The sequence below is a fragment of the Panulirus ornatus genome, chromosome 25 (genome assembly GCF_036320965.1).
Source record: "Panulirus ornatus isolate Po-2019 chromosome 25, ASM3632096v1, whole genome shotgun sequence".
NCBI classification, from domain to species: Eukaryota; Metazoa; Arthropoda; class Malacostraca; order Decapoda; family Palinuridae; genus Panulirus; species Panulirus ornatus.
Genome location: NC_092248.1, coordinates 10,596,815 through 10,618,780, shown reverse-complemented (window position 1 = coordinate 10,618,780; position 21,966 = coordinate 10,596,815). Strand labels below are relative to the sequence as shown.

The window sequence follows — 21,966 nt, the reverse complement described above, 5'->3', positions numbered from 1 at the left end:
GTTTTGCCCCTTGAGAGGTCATTATCAATTCAAAGAAACTTAAGGGGTGTATAAAATCTAAACTAATATTTCATTCCTTCAAGGTCAAAAACTTAAAAAGACTTCTTTCTTTCTTTCATACTATTCGCCATTTCCCGCATTAGTGAGGTAGCGTTAAGAACAGAGGACTCGGCCTTAGAGGGAATATCCTCACCTGGCCCCCTTCTCTGTTCCTTCTTTTGGAAAAAAAAAAAAAACGAGAGGGGAGGATTTCCAGCCACCCGCTCCCTCCCCTTTTAGTCGCTTTCTACGACACGCAGGGAATACGTGGGAAGTATTCTTTCTCCCCTATCCCCAGGGAAAAAAAGACAGGAACCAAAAAACTATTAAGAAAGCAAAAAGTTTGTAACAAACATACACCCTGCTAATTGTAAGATTTTATTCTATATAAAAAGGATAAGGCAAATACAAGAATACACCTTAACAAATACTTCAAAGTTATAAATATCTGGTCCACTAGATTCATGTTTTTCCTACACCTAAAAATTAATGAATGATATAATATGTATAAACTACGGAACAAGCAAGAGTTCAGGCTGCTGATCCATTAAAAATGAACATACTAAATATGTAAGACAAAATGGATTTCCAATCACCAAAAAATACATTACTCTACCTATCAATAGTATTCTGAGAGAGAAGTGTTCATTGTCATGTGATTTTTTATGATATATCATTTGTGAATAAAGATATAAAGATATAAAACACTTCATCTATAAAATCTATGTTCAACAGCATCATAATAAATATCATAAAGCTAACAAATACAGTACACTTACATGCCTAATAGAAATATGTACTTTTTAAAAAATTATGCTGATCATGATGAGCTCTTATCAAATAAAAACTCTTATTCTCAAGTGATATCTAGAATCAACCTTAAATTGAATTTTCTTTCAAAGCCCACATCATTCAAGCAACTTAAATGACAGCACACAATACTGCAAAATATTAGATCTAAACCATCGGCAACATTCAATCCCACCACCAAATTCTAAAGACACCGTCAGGTAACTACATTCATTACTTTATAACAACTCAACTTCCCTTAACCCTAATTACTTTCTCATATACAGAGACTGAAAAAAACTGCAAATTGATTCATTAAGAAATAATAATAAAATGGCAAATAGGACATAAAGATTGCAGGAGTACATAATAAAAATCAAAACCAAACATGTCCTGAATTCGTGTAGAGTGAAAAAAGTGGCATAGGGCTTTCAAATTCATTCATGTCATAAGCATTCATAAGATTTGTATCTCTACCCACTTTTCAATTCATTATTCTATGATCAGGAAAAAATCACAGCATCTAACATTTCTATGATAGGTTTATAGAAATAAATGCTTTTCAAAATCAATGATCATGCACACAAAAAAATAATGAGAACCCATTTAGGCACAGTTTATATTAAGGAATATTACAATTATAGAAGCAGATTCATATGTCTTGGACTTAAATTTGACAAAACTTACTGCAGTTTGCCTGGTCTTGTTTTCAAGAAGTCATCCTCAATAAAAAATATTCTATCTCTTGCTAGTGTGGTGCAATATCTTCTCAGGCAAGAAGATTGATGTTAAAGTGGGGCTATAACAGAAGATCAAGTCAGGCATCCTTCCTATCTTTGAGGCTCAGTACTTTATAAATGTGTGTCCATAGTCATACTACAATCACATAGCACTTGAACCACTCTTATACATGCACTTTCTCCATGCATTCCTTCACCTCACCTTTGTTTTCATACAAAAGCCTTTACAGTCTGAATCAAAATATAATGAATGCAAAATACAATATTTGTTTTGGATTATCACACTTTTGAAATACCAAAAGATACTATCTCATACATAATAAAGGCATAGATTTCTTGAATAAGTCTAACAATGAACACAGGATATTGCTGTTCAACAGTTTATGCACAGTACACACACCGACATACTGGCAAAGTACACTTGAGAATTATTTTCGTTTCTTTTTTGCATTCTCTTCAGTATGCAACATTATGAGGAAATGTACAATTCAACTGAGCCCCTGTAAACAGAGTGCTAGAGGTAACCTCTACTAGTGGCTTGTTAAGTGTAAAGACTAAAGGCATTAGCGTTCATTAGTAATGGAGACTTTTGCCATGGCCACCCCCTTCAGGGAGTTCCTGGAGGAAACGGGCATCAAAGGTATATATATACATGTTGATAGATAGTACAATTCAAACACTTATACAACCTCAGGATCCCTTTTAAGGGGCTCCTGCAAGACCAATCAGGAGCAATGAAATGGAATCCTCTGAAATGAAAGGTTCCTCATGACTCTATAATACTTCTCATCCATTAATAATGATACAATCTCACCAGAAGTGACTGTTCACTCTTGGTGTAACCACATGCAAGGAGAGTCCAATAACACCAGTACATGTATATCAACAGAGACATCTAATATGAGTAAATGTACATTATATTGCCAAAATGAAACCTGAGTTAAAATTTGTGATGTATAGTTATGGCATAACTTGAATTATAACTTAATTATTACTAAACCTCAGGTACAAAATCTGTATGTTCAGCATCGAATTACTTGGAATTTAGCTTCATTTGATATTCTCACCTTTTGTTTGGTAAATTTCACATACCTCACTTTGAATCGTATAAGTTTCATACTGTATCTAAATCTAAGACAGAATAAAAAACCAAAACAAATGAAAAAAAAGGTGAAACAATAATAATATGAGATGCACAAAAACCCCTTCTGCTGGTTTCTATAAACCTGATTACAATAAAAGAATATCTAAATACACTATACATCTATTGCATATGAGATTCATTTGTGACTAGTAAAGATTTGGTCCCTAAAAAGATACTGATTCATGTTGGAGTTTAAAACATCGCCTCAGGAACTAAAAGCCAGTTGCAGATGCCTAGGCAAAGCAACTACAGGCAAATGGTACATGCTCTGCCTAAACACATCAATGAAAGCGTCAGGAAGATGTGAGGCAAAACAATGAAAAGATCATTTGAGGGAAAGCCTAACAGAAAACTATGTCTTCTGCAAGTTGAAAATTAACTACATTACAAATAATAAAGCACCCATTCTAAATCCACCATATACTAATGTTGGGTAAAACTCTGAAATTCTTTGGTTAAGAGACTCCACTCTACAAAGGCTTTCTTTCATTTGTATTGTATTAACTAATAAAAAAAGGGAGGACTGAAAAGCCCACTATGACCTTTTTTCAAGTTAAAAACTCTTTCCTTAAAGTAATTTGCTGATCCACTTATCACAAGACACCTCCTAACTACTGGGTAGACACTAGTAATACGAGTTAACGAAACTGTTTTATAATAATCCTCCATCTGTGGAAAAATTCCAATCACCTCACCTTGCATCTGGTTAAGATGTATCAGTCAGGAGAAGTTGACACAAATTAATGGCCACATGGAATCAGTTAAAACAGTTAAGCTCTATGAGGCATGCAATATATGCATACTATATCCTTGAAGAAACAGTGATATAGATTAGAAAAGATCCAATGAAAAAATATCATTAAACAGGTAAGGCTGACAGAAAGAGTGATCTCAAGTGGTAGCTAATTGTTTTTTTTTTTTTTTTTTTTTTTTATACTTTGTCGCTGTCTCCCGCGTTTGCGAGGTAGCGCAAGGAAACAGACAAGTTATGTAAATAGAAAACTGTATGTTCTACAATCCAAGTATCTCCTATGATCCAGGTTTTTTTTTTTTTTTTATACTTTGTCGCTGTCTCCCGCGTTTGCGAGGTAGCGCAAGGAAACAGACGAAAGAAATGGCCCAACCCCCCCCCCATACACATGTATATACATACGTCCACACACGCAAATATACATACCTACACAGCTTTCCATGGTTTACCCCAGACGCTTCACATGCCTTGATTCAATCGACTGACAGCACGTCAACCCCGGTATACCACATTGCTCCAATTCACTCTATTCCTTGCCCTCCTTTCACCCTCCTGCATGTTCAGGCCCCGATCACACAAAATCTTTTTCACTCCATCTTTCCACCTCCAATTTGGTCTCCCTCTTCTCCTTGCTCCCTCCACCTCCGACACATATATCCTCTTGGTCAATCTTTCCTCACTCATCCTCTCCATGTGCCCAAACCATTTCAAAACACCCTCTTCTGCTCTCTCAACCACGCTCTTTTTATTTCCACACATCTCTCTTACCCTTACGTTACTCACTCGATCAAACCACCTCACACCACACATTGTCCTCAAACATCTCATTTCCAGCACATCCATCCTCCTGCGCACAACTCTATCCATAGCCCACGCCTCGCAACCATACAACATTGTTGGAACCACTATTCCTTCAAACATACCCATTTTTGCTTTCCGAGATTTCTCGACTTCCACACATTCTTCAAGGCCCCCAGAATTTTCGCCCCCTCCCCCACCCTATGATCCACTTCCGCTTCCATGGTTCCATCCGCTGCCAGATCCACTCCCAGATATCTAAAACACTTCACTTCCTCGCTTTTCTCCATTCAAACTCACTTCCCAATTGACTTGACCCTCAACCCTACTGTACCTAATAACCTTGCTCTTATTCACATTTACTCTTAACTTTCTTCTTCCACACACTTTACCAAACTCAGTCACCAGCTTCTGCAGTTTCTCACATGAATCAGCCACCAGCGCTGTATCATCAGCGAACAACAACTGACTCACTTCCCAAGCTCTCTCATCCCCAACAGACTTCATACTTGCCCCTCTTTCCAAAACTCTTGCATTTACCTCCCTAACAACCCCATCCATAAACAAATTAAACAACCATGGAGACATCACACACCCCTGCCGCAAACCTACATTCACTGAGAACCAATCACTTTCCTCTCTTCCTACACGTACACATGATCCAGGTATAAAAGTTAAAACCAAGTTGTTAGGTAAGAGGATATTTTCCACAGCTGTTTTCTCGGAATAGTTGACAAAACATATAATGTTAATATAATGGCTCCTAGAATTGTGAGATCCCATACGTTTACACATACTGAACTATATGTGGTTTGCTTTAATCATTTTCTTTTGCACTGTTAGTGGGCAAAAGTCCAAATAGCCAAGTGAAGTGAACTCTCGAGCGATACTAAAAGTAACCACTCATCACATAATAAATATAATACGCAAAAAATATTGGAACTTATAAAGTTATGTTTGTACCAAAATGACATTTGATGTTCAAGAATCTAACAATAAATGACAACCAAAATATGTCTAACATATGATGACTATATATGTTAATGCATTATGATCATTATGAACTGTTTTTTAATACAGAAGTATGACAATACTGCAAGTCTAGCAGTCTTTTCTTAACTCTACAAGTATCCTGTACTATGATTCTGATAAAACCTTTCAAAACAGACATTTTGTTGCATTAGCAACCAAGATGTTGTCTCTCCATCCCCTAAACGTTAGCACAAAATCTGTCATCTTTGGTATACCAAAGTGCACATGGCAAATGAGTATAAGAACTCCTGAGGGTGCATAATTATCTTTTCTTGCATGGGAACTGATGTGAATTTACAGATGCTGAGAAAATAATTTTAAACAATAATTCCACTCCAAACAATCTAAAGAATCATTTACCTAACAATTCTATAAGCCATAAACTTTGAGACAACTTAAAACATAATAATATGTGTTAAAATAATCCACATTTAGAGCTACTAAGAGGTGGAATGATCACCACAATGTAATTGATAGTGCCTAAATCCAAATGGTTAACAAATCATTAAGTGTATACTGCTTAAGAAATGGCAAAGGACACAGAAAGTGCTTTGATCAAAAAAGATTTCATAGTTCTTTCAGAGATGTCAGGAACAAAATGAAATCGCCTTCCTATTCAGATTTCAGAGACCTTTAACTCTCCATTAATTCCACAGTTTAGAAATATGCATCAATTGCTAAGTGCTCAAATAGCTGGGAAATCTTGAGAGAAGATCTAACAATCTTTCAGATGAAAAAATGAAGGTCTTAATCTTCTAAATTTTCAATGACCTATATAACAATAGCAGCAGATGAATCAGCAGAAATAGTGTCTTGGGAACTTCACTACTGGAATGGGGGATTCCCTACTACTATTTTGTTTTATCTATTATACTCAACCGCTGTCTTCCGCATTAGCGAGGTCGCGCAAGGAAACAGACGAGGAATGGCCCAACCCACCTACATACACATGTATATACATAAACGCCCACACACACACATATACATTTCAACACATACATACATACACAAACATATACATATATATACACGTGTACATATATATACTGTACACACAAAATTTATCACCTGCAACAGCTCCAATCACAATAACTGTAAGAACATCAAGTTTACTTCCTATATCTGCCTTACCATCTCTTATCTTTTACTCTGCACCCATTTCCATGATATTGATTTAGGGCATGACTTTCTACCTCATTCACACAACCTTAACTTGTTAAACATGTCATATTAAGGAAAGGTTCACAGAACAGCACTTCAATAAATATGATTCCTCCCCTGGCATCCTTAACTGAAGTAGCCATTGTCTTCAATATATTTACCAAATTTGTCTATCCATTACCTGGTCTTCTTTCCCTAACATCTTCATTTATCATATCACATATCTTTAAAAAAATTCAGTCTTGAACTAATCATGTAATTCCTACTAACTCTACTACTTCAAATTTTGAGCTAGCCATTCTTTCACAACTTGTTTCAAAATGTGTTAGCTTTATGTAAGTCTTGCACACAATATCCATACATTTCTAACATCCTAGTCATTGCTGCTATTCAATTTCATAAATACATTAATGGGAAAAAACATACTTAAGTGAACAAAATTATCATATCTTGGAACTTTTGAACCAAAGGACATTTCAGTTCTTTGACCTATCTCAATAGAAAGCATCATAATAAAAAAAAATATTCATCAAACAAAGTGCTCATCACCTCTTTAACAATCATGCCCTGAAATCCCAAATCATGAGCGGAGTTCGTTTTAATGCACCACTCATACCATAAAATGGTGGCTCATCCACAAGCAACAAAACAGCTCCAATTGCTGAATATTTCTATCTGAGACAAACTGACATCATTCAATCATATGATTCTACATGTGCCCAAAATAATACATCATATGAACAATAATCTACACTCTAATCTCTTTGCAGAATCATTTATAATTACACATATGAGAACCCTCTGGTTGCTCACAAGTCAAGGTCTTCCCTTACATGAAAATATATATCTTAACCAGCAGATTTGAAAATCTACACCTATATTATGCAAATCTAAAGATAATACTTGCAACAGGCCTTACAAGCTTGCATACTAGGAGAGTAACTTACCTTGTGTAGAGGCTGTGCATTTACTGCACTGCTTTGATGTTGTTCTAAATGGACAACTACACCTGCAAGTTTACTGCCAGAATCTAAGCACAGTAATCTGAATTTCAAAAGTCTATACAGCTCAAGAATCCAGAGTTACTGATTTAAAGCACATTGTTCTTATGATCGTGCAAAAAGCTAAATTACTACAAAAAACAGAGAAAAGTGTTTCAGCATGCAAACATGCTGAACAGAATGGAGTTGGAATCACATTATACGATACCATGAGGCAACGTTAGAGTATCCTGTCATGAAACCCTTCCTGATAAGGAGTGATTACCTAATGAATGTTTCAACATTTTTTAAGGTATGTGACTGAGTAACTCAAGGTAAGAGGTTACTTAGAAAATTACATCAGTTGGGTGGGATGACTGACTTTATGTTCAATAATCCAGTTGTTTAAAACAGACAGGGCTATTGTGTGCTTGCCTTTCAAGTTCTATTGAGCACAGATAAAAGTCATCTTTTTACACCCAATATTTTTCACAGCCTTAGGAAGGCAGCATTAGGAACAAAAAACAATGACTACATTGAACACATTCACTCTCTAGTTGCTTTGTATTTTGAACTGAAACCTTCTACGTCATGTGATACTTCTATAAAAAACATGGTAGTCAGGGAAAAAATGATAAAAAACATAGTAGTCTGGGAAAACCTTGGTACAACTTCATTTACTGTATTTTTTGACTGTATAGCTTTCCTTGAGTATTTCTTGAGAGTCCTCATTCACCAAGTCCTGTGAAGCTGAGGGCAAGAGAGGAGTGCGTTCATGTGATATCTGCCTTACAGCATGCTGGGAAAGGCGTTCCTCAACCTCAGAATCATCACCATCCTGTAGCTGAAACATTGCAATATAGATTAACAAGAAAACAAGTGGTAATGAAAGTAAACATAAAAAAACTGCATTTTCTTTTTAATAATAAACAAGACGTATGAATTCTCGTTTTGGACTTATTAAGCCTATCACTAAACAGCATGATAGCCCATGCAAAAGTTCCTCAAGTAAGTTGCACAATGTTTATATACCACAGTTATGCTTCAAACCTATATCCTATGACTACCAGTTAAGTGCAGTGGTTAGCATTCCAGACCATTTGCAGGCCACCCAGGATCAAGGACATAGGTTTGAATCCTAGTTGTAGCGGTGGGTCCACACTCAATCCAGCTGTTCATCCATCCCTAGGGGATGGTTGATGAAATGGGTACCTGGTTCAGGCTAGGGTCCACTGACGTGCTGTCAATGGACTGAACTAAGGCATGTGAAACATCTAGGGTAAACCATGGAGAGGTCTGTGGGGCCTGGATGTGGATAGGGAGCAATGGTTTTGGTGCATTACACATGACAGCTAGAGACTGAATGTGGCCTTTTTTGTCTGTTTTCCTGGCATTACATGCAGAAGCAGGGGGTAGCAATGATGTTTGATGTGGGGTGGGGTAGCAATGCTTTTTGCTGTGGGGAATAGATGAAGGCAAGCAAGTATGAATATGTACATGTGTAGATATGTATATGTCTGTGTATGTGTATGTATATGTATGTATATGTGTATATGTTGATATGTATATGTGTATGTATGGATAGTTATGTATATATATGTGTATATGAGCGGATGGGCCATTTTTCAACTGTTTCCTGGCGCTACCTCTCTAATGTGGGAAATGGTGATCTAGTATAATATATATATGTTGTCATTATTATTATCGTTATTATCATACTTTGTCGCTGTCTCACGCGTTAGCGAGGTAACTTAAGGAAACAGACGAAAGAATGGCCCACCTCACCCACATACATAAGTATATACATAAATGCCCACACACGCACATATACACACCTATACATTTCAACGTATACATACATATACATACACAGACATATACATATATATACATGTACATATTCATACTTGCTACCTTCATTCATTCCCATCGCCACCCCACCACACATGAAATGGTACCCACCTCCCCCCGCGTGCTTGCAAGGTAGCGCTAGGAAAAGACAACAAAGGCCACATTTGTTTACACTCAGTCTCTAGGTGTCATGTGTAATGCACAAAAACCACAGCTCCCTTTCCACATCCAGGCCAAGCAAAACTTTCCATGGTTTACCCCACACGCTTCACATGCCCTGGTTCAATCCACTGACAGCATGTCGACCCCGGTATACCACATCGTTCCAATTCTCTCTATTCCTTGCATGCCTTTCATCCTCCTGTATATATAATAATGTATATGTATACATATGTATATGTGCTGTCAATGGATTGAACCAGGGCATGTGAAGCGTCTGGGGTAAACCATGGAAAGTTCTAAGGGGGCCTGGATGTGGAAAGGGAGCTGTGGTTTCGGTGCATTATTACATAACAGCTAGAGACTGAGTGTGAACAAATGTGGCCTTTGTTGTCTTTTCCTAGTGCTACCTCGCGCACATCAGGGGGGAGAGGGTTGTTATTTCATGTGTGGCGGGGTGGCGATGGGAATGAATAAAGGCAGACAGTATGAATTATGTACATGTGTATATATGTATATGTTTGTGTGTGTATCTATATATGTATACGTTGAGATGTATAGGTATGTATATTTGCGTTTGTGGACGTGTATGTATATACATGTGTATGTGGGTGGGTTGGACCATTCTTTCGCCTGTTTCCTTGCGCTACCTCGCTAACGCGGGAGACAGCGACAAAGCAAAATAAATATGAAATAAATAATGTATATGTACATGTATGTATATATTTGTGTAAATCAATGGATGGGTCTTTTTTCGTCTGTTTCCTGGTGCTATGTCACAGACGCAGGAAACACTCTAATCACCTTTTGAATACTCAAAATAAGCTGGGTTTTCCCCACTTTCAGTAATATTCCAGCATATCATTAGTAGGCTAGATGGAACATGGTACTGAAGGAAAATCAGTTTATTGCAGTCTCTCCAAACGATTACTTATGGAAAATGAGAGATCTTGTCATATACACTTACCTGAAGATAAGATTCCATTGTTATTTTAAATGATGATGGCTACATTAGGTAGAAGTAGTATGTAGGAACTTTAGGCATGAGTATTAGGTAGAAGTAGTCAGTAGAAACATTAGATAAGAGCATCTGCAAACAGTGCTAAAGTTGCTCTTTGCCAATGACCTGTTAATGGTTATTGGAGAGAATATTGCCATGGCCATCCCCTTGAGGGAATTCCAGTTAGGAATAGGCATCAGAAATATAGACAGAAAGATTGATAGATATGAACAAAAAAATCACTTGTATTTATCATCAGTGTACCAACTGGAAGACAAAACTTTCTCATCACGTGTATGGGTTATCTACATATAAAAACAAAAGAAAAAGGATGATCCACGGAATGGAAAAAGCTGGTTTGGTAGCAGCACATCTTGAAAGTATAGAGCCCAAGAGAAAATGTGCTTTCTGTGGTCAAGGGCCAGTGGGTTAAGGTTGTCTTATTCAGAGGCAATACATGGAACTGTAAGTTACATGGAAAACTGTATATAGTAAAAAAAAACTATATACAAGAATTCAAAGAATCTCATTAGAATCAAAAGACTTAAAGCTACTAAACATCTTACAAAATGTTTATAATGCAGCTCAATCAAGTTTCATTCCCAGGGTATGTTTTGAAGTCCGGTTAATGCCAACCATTAAATAATTTACTGAAGCAGCAAACAAATCCATCTATGTGAAACAATTTTGCACTTAAAATCACAGAAACTATGAACAACCTTTGTATAAAAGTGGCCAATACCTCCTCAAATAATGCGCAGATCATATAAGGACCAAAGAAAGTAAAAATTAATATGAAGTATTTGTGACTGGTTTTTTAATGCAGTCATTAATTCTGGAGTGCTTAAAACTAGCAGCACTTATTATAAGCTTAATCAAAGTTCAGTATTACATAATTTCCTGCTCTATTTAAGCACTGTGCTTTCTTAAAAGGGTTCTTGGGGAAAAAATGACTTGCTTTAATACGTAAATTAGTCTGGTTAGCTATGGGTAATGGATAATTTAGGATGCCACAACCCTAAATTACATATCATCACTGGGGCTGCAATAGATATTCTGGAAAAGTAGGTGATCAACTTAGAAAGAATGAAATTGAAAAAGGTAAAATTAAATACAAATTTACAGCATGTGTTGATAAACGTCCTTTATCAGAATAGGGTGTAGCTTTATGACTACCTAAGGTTGTGGGGAAAAATGGTTTCTCACAAAGACATACCATGAAAAAGAACCTTACCTTGTCATCAGCATTTTCATCAACATCAGAATTGGGACTTTCTCTTTGCTGAGAAAATTTTTTGTGCCACATCTGCTTTATCAATACTGCAGGCTTTGACACAGTGCTGCCTGAGTCCCAGCTGCGATACACCAAACAGTTGAAGACAGCTTGTAGTGGGTTTAGTATAGCCTTTAAAAAGAAAATATCCTCTATCAAGAGTACAGTCTCTTTGTTGTTAATCCAACAGAATCTAAAAAAGTTTAACAATATATACTAAAATGAATTTTTTTCTTTTTTAATTACCACAAGATCAGGGAAAGCACATATGACAGTGTGGTTTAAAAGGCTACCTAAGCCCTTACACTGTTCTGGATCTCATATGAGATTATCAGCAAGGACTGCTCTGGACCTTTTTTAAGGATTTCAACAAGTGGTGCTCAAAACCTCATATCATTTATATTATACCACCTATGTACCCTTTCATGAAGAGGCCTTGGAGCCCGTATCCAGGGGTTCCTACAGCTTAAGGGCTGCACTACACTCAGAGGCAGGGACAGGATGGAACCCTTTAAAGTGGAAAAGGGATATTTCTGAAGAACTGCAATTCGAAGGTTTACTGACTATGTGATCTCAAGTAGGACTGCCTAACCTACCTTATGAAAAATTCATAAAACAGATTTTGTTGAGTAACAGATGAATAAATGTCTTGACTATAAAGAGCTGTGGTTTAAAGGACAGAAAAATATGGAGGGCAAAGAACTCTATAGGCAAGAAGTACAAGTATGGAGGTGAATAAGAATGAAGTCCATAAAAAGGGAACTTCAACTGAGATGGGAGTGGTATAAGGAAGAATAAAATGCACTGCAATAAGAATCAATAGGAAGGGAGACGATATAGAGCACTTCATCAGAAAAGAAACCAAGGAAATAGCAGAAGACAGGAAGAGAAAAAACTTACCATCTGACATGGAGAGAAGGTATGTACTTACCATTAAGTACCAAATAACGTGAATAAAGATTCTAGGGAGATCATCCCATGTTGTCCATAGCACAATGCCATTTATGACATTTGGTAGCCAGCATAAGTAAAACACAGCATTGATGAGGAAGAACTTCTTCAGTAATCTATCTACTACCCGTCGTTCTGATTGAGTAAATCTGTTGATAACAAAATCTATATCATACATACATATATATATATATATATATTTTTTCTATCATTATTATTATTTTGCTTTGTCGCTGTCTCCCGCGTTTGCAAGGTAGCGCAAGGAAACAGACGAACGAAATGGCCCAACCCACCCCCATACACATGTATATACATACACGTCCACACACGCAAATATACATACCTATACATCTCAATGTACACATATATACACACACAGACATATACATATATACACATGTACATAATTCATACTGTCTGCCTTTATTTATTCCCATCGCCACCTCGCCACACATGGATTAACATCCCCCTCCCCCCTCATGTGTGCGAGGTAGCGCTAGGAAAAGACAACAAAGGCCCCATTCGTTCACACTCAGTCTCTAGCTGTCATGTAATAAAGCCCGAAACCACAGCTCCCTTTCCTCATCCAGGCCCCACAGAACTTTTCATGGTTTATCCCAGACGCTTCATATGCCCTGATTCAATCCACGGACAGCACGTCAACCCCGGTATACCACATCGATCCAATTCACTCTATTCCTTGCCCTCCTTTCACCCTCCTGCATGTTCAGGCCCCGATCACTCAAAATCTTTTTCACTCCATCTTTCCACCTCCAATTTGGTCTCCCACTTCTCCTCGTTCCCTCCACCTTCGACACATATATCCTCTTGGTCAATCTTTCCTCACTCATTCTCTCCATGTGCCCAAACCATTTCAAAACACCCTCTTCAGCTCTCTCAACCACGCTCTTTTATTTCCACACATCTCTCTTACCCTTACATTACTTACTCGATCAATCCACCTCACACCACATATTGTCCTCAAACATCTCATTTTGAGCACATTCACCCTCCTGCGCACAACTCTATCCATAGCCCACGCCTCGCAACCATACAACATTGTTGGAACCACTATTCCTTCAAACATACCCATTTTTGCTTTCTAAGATAATGTTCTCGACTTCCAAACATTCTTCAAAGCTCCCAGGATTTTCGCCCCCTCCCCCACCCTATGATCCACTTCCGCTACCATGGTTCCACCCGCTGCCAGATCCACTCCCAGATATCTAAAACACTTTACTTCCTCCAGTTTTTCTCCATTCAAACTTACCTCCCAATTGACTTGACCCTCAACCCTACTGTACCTAATAACCTTGCTCTTATTCACATTTACTCTCAACTTTCTTCTTTCACACACTTTACCAAACTCAGTCACCAGCTTCTGCAGTTTCTCACGTGAATCAGCCACCAGCGCTGTATCATCAGCGAACAACAACTGCCTCACTTCCCAAGCTCTCTCATCCCCAACAGACTTCATACTTGCCCCTCTTTCCAAAACTCTTGCATTCACCTCTCTAACAACCCCATCCATAAACAAATTAAACAACCATGGAGACATCACACACCCCTGCCACAAACCTACATTCACTGAGAACCAATCACTTTCCTCTCTTCCTACACGTACACATGCCTTACATCCTCGATAAAAACTTTTCACTGCTTCTAACAACTTGCCTCCCACACCATATATTCTTAGTACCTTCCACACAGCATCTCTATCAACTCTATCATATGCCTTCTCCAGATCCATAAATGCTACATACAAATCCATTTGCTTTTCTAAGTATTTCTCACATACATTCTTCAAAGCAAACACCTGATCCACACATCCTCTACCACTTCTGAAACCACACTGCTCTTCCCCAATCTGATGCTCTGTACATGCCTTCACCCTCTCAATCAATACCCTCCCATATAATTTACTGATGAACTATGCATGTAAGTTTGAATATCTCAAAAGCAATACAAATTCTACATGTCTGCATACTAATACAGTATAGTACGGTAAAAGAATATAGAAGTACTTCAGCAATGATACTCAAGAGAAAATGGTTGGAAGAATGAAAAGAGAGATACAGACAAACGTAATGGCAAGACATAGCATCAAAACAGGAAAATTAGGAGAATAGCGTGACATTTGAGAATATGCAGCAGACCATTACTGCCATTATGAGGTGAATGGGGTCCAAGAAAAGAAACAGTGTGTAAAATGGTAACGCATTTAACTCCTCCTGTGAGACTGCTTCTATTAGCATCTGAAGCCAACTGGCAGCTACTTAAATCTTCTAACCTCTTGCATATCACATAATAATATTTTCTTTTTCTTTTAAACTATTCGCCATTTCCCGCGTTAGCGAGGTAGCGTTAAGAACAGAGGACTGGGCCTTTTTTGGAATATCCTCACCTGGCCCCCTCTGTTCCTTCTTTTGGAGAAAAAAAAACAAAAACAAAAAACGAGAGGGGAGGATTTCCAGCCCCCCGCTCCCTCCCCTTTTAGTCGCCTTCTACGACACGCAGGGAATACGTGGGAAGTATTCTTAATCCCCTATCCCCAGGGATAACATAATAATATGCATTTATTTATCATTCATATCTTCTCTGTGCACTACTGGTTGCATGTAATTTCCTATATACTTAACAAAAGAAAAGGAGAAAAAGCCCTCAACTCACAAACAGCATCAGTCATGACCATCATTTCTAATAACATGAAGTGAAAAGGAAACTCAAATCAATATTCATGTGTAAATGACATATTCTTAAGTGTTCATGCAGCATTTTGCACGAGCAAATATGTAATCTTTATGTAATGAAATAATCTAATCTTCCAGCATACTATTTATAAGTTATGGTATTTCATCATATTGAAAAAATCTAATGTCTAAATGATGACATTCTTTCCAATGAAAAAAAACATTCATTTTTTTTTTCTTTGCTTTGTCGCTGTCTCCCGCGTTTGCGAGGTAGGGCAAGGAAACAGACGAAAGAAATGGCCCAACCCACCCCCATACACATGTATATACATACGTCCACACACGCAAATATACATACCTACACAGCTTTCCATGGTTTACCCCAGATGCTTCACATGCCCTGATTCAATCCACTGACAGCACGTCATCCCCCGGTATACCACATCGATCCAATTCACTCTATTCCTTGCCCTCCTTTCACCCTCCTGCATGTTCAGGCCCCGATCACACAAAATCTTTTTCACTCCATCTTTCCACCTCCAATTTGGTCTCCCACTTCTCCTCGTTCCCTCCACCTCCGACACATATATCCTCTTGGTCAATCTTTCCTCACTCATTCTCTCCATGTGCCCAAACCATTTCAAAACACCCTCTTCTGCTCTCTCAACCACGCTCTTTTTACTTCCACACATCTCTCTTACCCTTGCATTACTTAATCAAACCACCTCACACCACACAATGTCCTCAAACATCTCATTTCCAGCACATCCATCCTCCTGCGCACAATTCTATCCATAGCCCACGCCTCACAACCATACAACATTGTTGGAACCACTATTCCTTCAAACATATCCATTTTTGCTTTCCGAGATAATGTTCTCGACTTCCACACATTCTTCAAGGCTCCCAGGATTTTCGCCCCCTCCCCCACCCTATGATCCACTTCCGCTTCCATTGTTCCATCCGCTGCCAGATCCACTCCCAGATATCTAAAACACTTTACTTCCTCCAGTTTTTCTCCATTCAAACTTACCTCCCAATTGACTTGACCCTCAACCCTACTGTACCTAATAACCTTGCTCTTATTCACATTTACTCTCAACTTTCTTCTTTCCCACACTTTACCAAACTCAGTCACCAGCTTCTGCAGTTTCTCACATGAATCAGCCACCAGCGCTGTATCATCAGCGAACAACAACTGGCTCACTTCCCAAGCTCTCTCATCCCCAACAGACTTCATACTTGCCCCTCTTTCCAAAACTCTTGCATTTACCTCCCTAACAACCCCATCCATAAACAAATTAAACAACCATGGAGACATCACACACCCCTGCCGCAAATCTACATTCACTGAGAACCAATCACTTTCCTCTCTTCCTACACGTACACATGCCATACATCCTCGATAAAAACTTTTCACTGCTTCTAACAACTTGCCTCCCACACCATATATTCTTAATACTTCCACAGAGCATCTCTATCAACTCTATCATATGCCTTCTCCAGATCCATAAATGCTACATACAAATCCATTTGCTTTTCTAAGTAAAAAAACATTCATATATGTATTATTATTATTACTATTATTTTGCTTTGTCGCTGTCTCCCGCATTTGCGAGGTAGTGCAAGGAAACAGACGAAAGAAATGGCCCAACCCACCCCCATACACATGTATATACATACACGTCCACACACGCAAATATACATACCCATACATCTCAATGTACACATATATATACACACACAGACACATACATATATACACATGCACACAATTCACTGCCTTTATTCATTCCCATCGCCACCTCGCCACACATGGAATAACATCCCCTCCCCCCCATGTGTGCGAGGTAGCGCTACAAAAAGACAACAAAGGCCCCATTCGTACATATATATACAAACCTTCCTCTGGCTGATATTATCTGTTTTTCAACTCTTGAAAACGCTAAGCAATACAGCACGGGGTTACCAATCATGACAACCACAATGGGAATGAATGAGCTCAAGTAGTTGGGAAGAAACCGGAGATATGGATTGACAGCCTTACTGTGGCAACTGAAACAAAGAAAATTTATAGATGTCAAGAGAGTTTTCTACAAGAAAATGATTATATGTAAAGTCTCTTGTTGAAAAACAAAATGAAGAAAGCAGAATGAATGAGAAACTATCAAACATAATCCTTACAGATAAGTCCAAATGCTGGGAGAATATGTATGTATTAAGCTAGAGACATTTTCTCTACTTTTACTGCAGTATGATGTGGGGACAAGTTTGTTCTTGCACACCAGTCATGAATATAGATCACTGATCAGACAGATGCTCAACTGCCAAAACAAAGTGACTGTGACTGTCAACTATCTCACAGTGGTCATTGTTTTTTAGCAATCATAAACCATGAAAACACAATACACTGTACACCACAGGCTTCCAAAGCTCCTATCATATACCAATACCAATTCATGTAACTATCATTCCAGATCTCAGAACTTACATGTCCAGAGCAAAGTGAACATAATAAAGGTGAGGGAAACAGCAAGATCCCCACATCTTGCTACAAATAAAGCAGAAAAAACTGTTATAAGGCATTGTACTGGGATACTATCTCAGGGTAAGAGAGAATAAGCTGAGTATCTTCGAACTCGAACCTCTTGTCCTGGTTTAGTAATGAACCACATAGGAAAGACTGCTCTATGGGCTCTCATACTCATTCAATATATAAAAATCAGAAACAAATTATCAGCCAAGAAAAATTTGCAACATTGCCATAATAGACCTTTACTTCACATCCAATGCCAAGATTGATAAAAGAGGATTTTGTCTAAGATGAGAAAAACAACAGGGTTGGCATATACTAAGAAGTGAGCATATATCAACATGGCTCTAAAAAATCAAGTTGCTTGATCTTAAGTCATACATAAAAATCCTACTTAAAGTAACATGGCACTTAGTTGACTACCATACTGTAACTTTAAATTTATTCTCAGTTATCATACATTAATCTTAGTGCCTGATCTACTGGATATTCCACGTTAATGGATGCTCTATAACTACAATGACTATTATTCCATTTCCATTTATATGTAAACAGAAGAAGCCTTTGCTGAAGGACCTCCTGTCCAAATGGAGCCCACCTCTTCCTGCTTTTAAGCAGAGTGCAACCTCAAATAAAGCCCAAATGCCTTTCCAAACCTAAAACTTACATAATCACATGAACTTTTACACAACTGGCAGATGATATCCTGGCTATCATGCCCCAACTACTAATGCAAGCCATTGACATTAACTCTTACCCACACCTCCCAACAATACCTGCCAATTACGCCACATCCCCATCATAAGGAAAAATTAATCATATGTAACAGTTGCCATCAATGGATTAATTTCCATAACACATCACTACCCTCCATAAAAGGCTACTCAGCACTCTGGACATGCAGGGATCATTCAGACATCACCACACACAACACAAACCTAAACCCCTACAATCCCATCACAACCACCCAACAAATTACCAGTATACAGTTCACAACCACATCCAGCAACAGCAAACAATGCTAACTGTCAGAATCCCAGTCAAAGCAATATCCAACTCAAAACTAACTGTAATAACAGCAAATGCAGAGATACTCAATCAATTCCAAGAACACAACATACATGTAGCCATGATCTAAGAAATCAGACCAACATTCATATCCATCCTCCTTCCCTTCTATAATAACATAACCCTAAGACATGATGCAACATGGACAAGGAGGACTCATACCACCTGTTCAATGTAGCATGCCATTCAGTGACACCACTCAACATACAAAGCAGATTACAAACATTGACAATAATCTTGTAATCTCATTATAAACACAGCCAAAAGAAAGTAGTTATCAAATACTTGGTGGCAGATTACTGTGAGGAAGCACGGATGAAAGAGGACTGCTGCTTGTATGGAAGAGTGGTTTTAGGTGCTTAGGATAAATGTATCCAGCTAAAAACAGAAATGATGCAATAAGTACAAAACATTTAATTAGTTATGAAAACTTACTTCAGATCAGGAAGGTAAAGAATGAGGAGTCCAATTAAGCACAAGACAAGAGGCACAGTCCACGACACCAGGTGGTAAATACGGTGACTTATCCGTTTATCTTGCATCACCAATTTAACATCTAGTGCATACAAGAAGGTCCAGCAATATGTAGCAGTGTAGAAGTAATGAATCATGCCCTAAAATAACACCAAAAGATTTATTTCAACTTCAAAAGACTAAAGTTTTTAGGTATGCTACTCATTAAATCTTTTTGGAAAGGAAGGTTTCATTCTTGAGTTATTAGACAAATCATCTTGTATCATTATACCACAAAACTCTACTAAATCAATTACTTATCAACATAACCTTTTTTCATGATCCAAATTTGCAAGAAGCTGATTAAAGCAAATAGAATGTTTCCCTTCTTTCGTACTGAGCAAGGTAGCACAAGAAATATTGAAGAACTGACATTCATTCACATCCCTTTTCAAGCTGTCATTCTACTTTTAACAGCATGAATTTTCCATCAAGCATCAAAGTTTACTGAATAATATAAAAGCATTACTTGTCTCTTTGTATGCTATGGACACGTTTATATGTCCTACCCCTAGAGTGCTGTGGATGTATTGGTATATACTGGATATTTTCAAATTCCCACCCACAAGCTTTCTAAAAGACCCACAACCCTAATTAGCTAACAGGAAAATCCTCAAGCCTCTTAGTTTCCCATAGATCACCATGATAGGAAGAGATCATGAGTACTCATCAGGCAAGTACTGAAGATGATTACTGAAATTCAATTCTCTAAAATATCTTTTCCTCAAAAAAAAAATCCACACAGAAAGTCTGTATTACAACAGATCTAGTGTCAACATTCAACAAACCATAAAATCATTTACATCAGTTATAAACAGTAAATCTTTTTACAACAGTTATTCCATAAATTTTGCTTTCTGAAATGACACCTTCTTAAACAATGTTGGAGGGTTTAGGGTGCCTGATATGTTTTGCATTTATGTTGTTAAGTTCCAGTGACTTCTAAGTATATCAAATTGATTCATACATCTGCTGGAAATGTAAATGAGAGGACAAAGGTTTAGACTGAAGACAATGACACAGCACATCATATTAAACAATACCATGATTGTGGCACATTGCAATGAAAGGGTTATACATATAAAACACCAAAGCATAAAAGTAATCAAAGAACAGTAAACTTACAGAAGTGATGATACATAAATACTGTCCAAGTTTGCTATCATCAGGCTTGGACCCAAATGTGTCATCAGCAAGCCAAGAGGCTGATCGGATAAGAATACCTTCAAGAGAAACAATGGAGGGTTACAAAAATATGGTGTACATGAAAAATTGTTTCATCTATCATAAAAGCAAAACTGATGCACATTCTTTTCTTCTACTATTCTTTCAGCTGAAGTAACAATGAAACCTGATATCTGAATGATTATTGTTCTATACATATATATATATATATATATATATATATATATATATATATATATATATATATATATATTTTTCTTTTTTTCTTTTAAACTATTCGCCATTTCCCGCGTTAGCGAGGTAGCGTTAAGAACAGAGGACTGGGCCTTTTTTGGAATATCCTCACCTGGCCCCCTCTGTTCCTTCTTTTGGAAAATTAAAAAAAAAACGAGAGGGGAGGATTTCCAGCCCCCCGCTCCCTCCCCTTTTAGTCGCCTTCTACGACACGCAGGGAATACGTGGGAAGTATTCTTAATCCCCTATCCCCAGGGATAAATATATATATATATATATATATATATATATATATATATATATATATATATATATATATATATATATATTTTTTTTTTTTTTTTTTTATACTTTGTCGCTGTCTCCCGCGTTTGCGAGGTAGCGCAAGGAAACAGACGAAAGAAATGGCCCAACCCCCCCCATATACATGTATATACATACGTCCACACACGCAAATATACATACCTACACAGCTTTCCATGGTTTACCCCAGACGCTTCACATGCCTTGATTCAATCCACTGACAGCACGTCAACCCCGGTATACCACATCGCTCCAATTCACTCTATTCCTTGCCCTCCTTTCACCCTCCTGCATGTTCAGGCCCCGATCACACAAAATCTTTTTCACTCCATCTTTCCACCTCCAATTTGGTCTCCCTCTTCTCCTTGCTCCCTCCACCTCCGACACATATATCCTCTTGGTCAATCTTTCCTCACTCATCCTCTCCATGTGCCCAAACCATTTCAAAACACCCTCTTCTGCTCTCTCAACCACGCTCTTTTTATTTCCACAAATCTCTCTTACCCTTACATTACTTATTCGATCAAACCACCTCACACCACACATTGTCCTCAAACATCTCATTTCCAGCACATCCACCCTCCTTCACACAACTCTATCCATAGCCCACGCCTCACAACCATACAACATTGTTGGAACCACTATTCCTTCAAACATAGCCATGTGTTTGATGATAGAGTGGCAGATATACGGTGTTTTGGTCGAGGTGGTGTGCAAAGTGAAAGGGTTAGGGAAAATGATTTGGTAAACAGAGAAGAGGTAGTAAAAGCTT

The 21,966-nt window shown here is 37.9% G+C and overlaps 1 protein-coding gene across 4 annotated transcripts in view; it reads right to left on the bottom strand.

The window, feature by feature from the left end:
* Window positions 1-404: 404 nt before the first annotated feature.
* Window positions 405-21,966, bottom strand: part of LOC139757262 (G-protein coupled receptor 143-like) — a 31,933-nt gene continuing 10,371 nt past the window's right edge. For all 4 annotated transcript variants that reach the window (XM_071677588.1, XM_071677585.1, XM_071677586.1 and 1 more), the window contains exons 4-9: window positions 20,598-20,695; window positions 19,395-19,573; window positions 17,261-17,413; window positions 12,649-12,817; window positions 11,679-11,849; window positions 405-8,278 (exon numbers count right to left, since the gene is read on the bottom strand). In XM_071677588.1, the coding sequence (XP_071533689.1) occupies window positions 8,108-8,278; window positions 11,679-11,849; window positions 12,649-12,817; window positions 17,261-17,413; window positions 19,395-19,573; window positions 20,598-20,695 (941 nt within the window). In that variant the 3' untranslated portion in view covers window positions 405-8,107. The remainder of the gene's footprint in view (window positions 8,279-11,678; window positions 11,850-12,648; window positions 12,818-17,260; window positions 17,414-19,394; window positions 19,574-20,597; window positions 20,696-21,966) is intronic.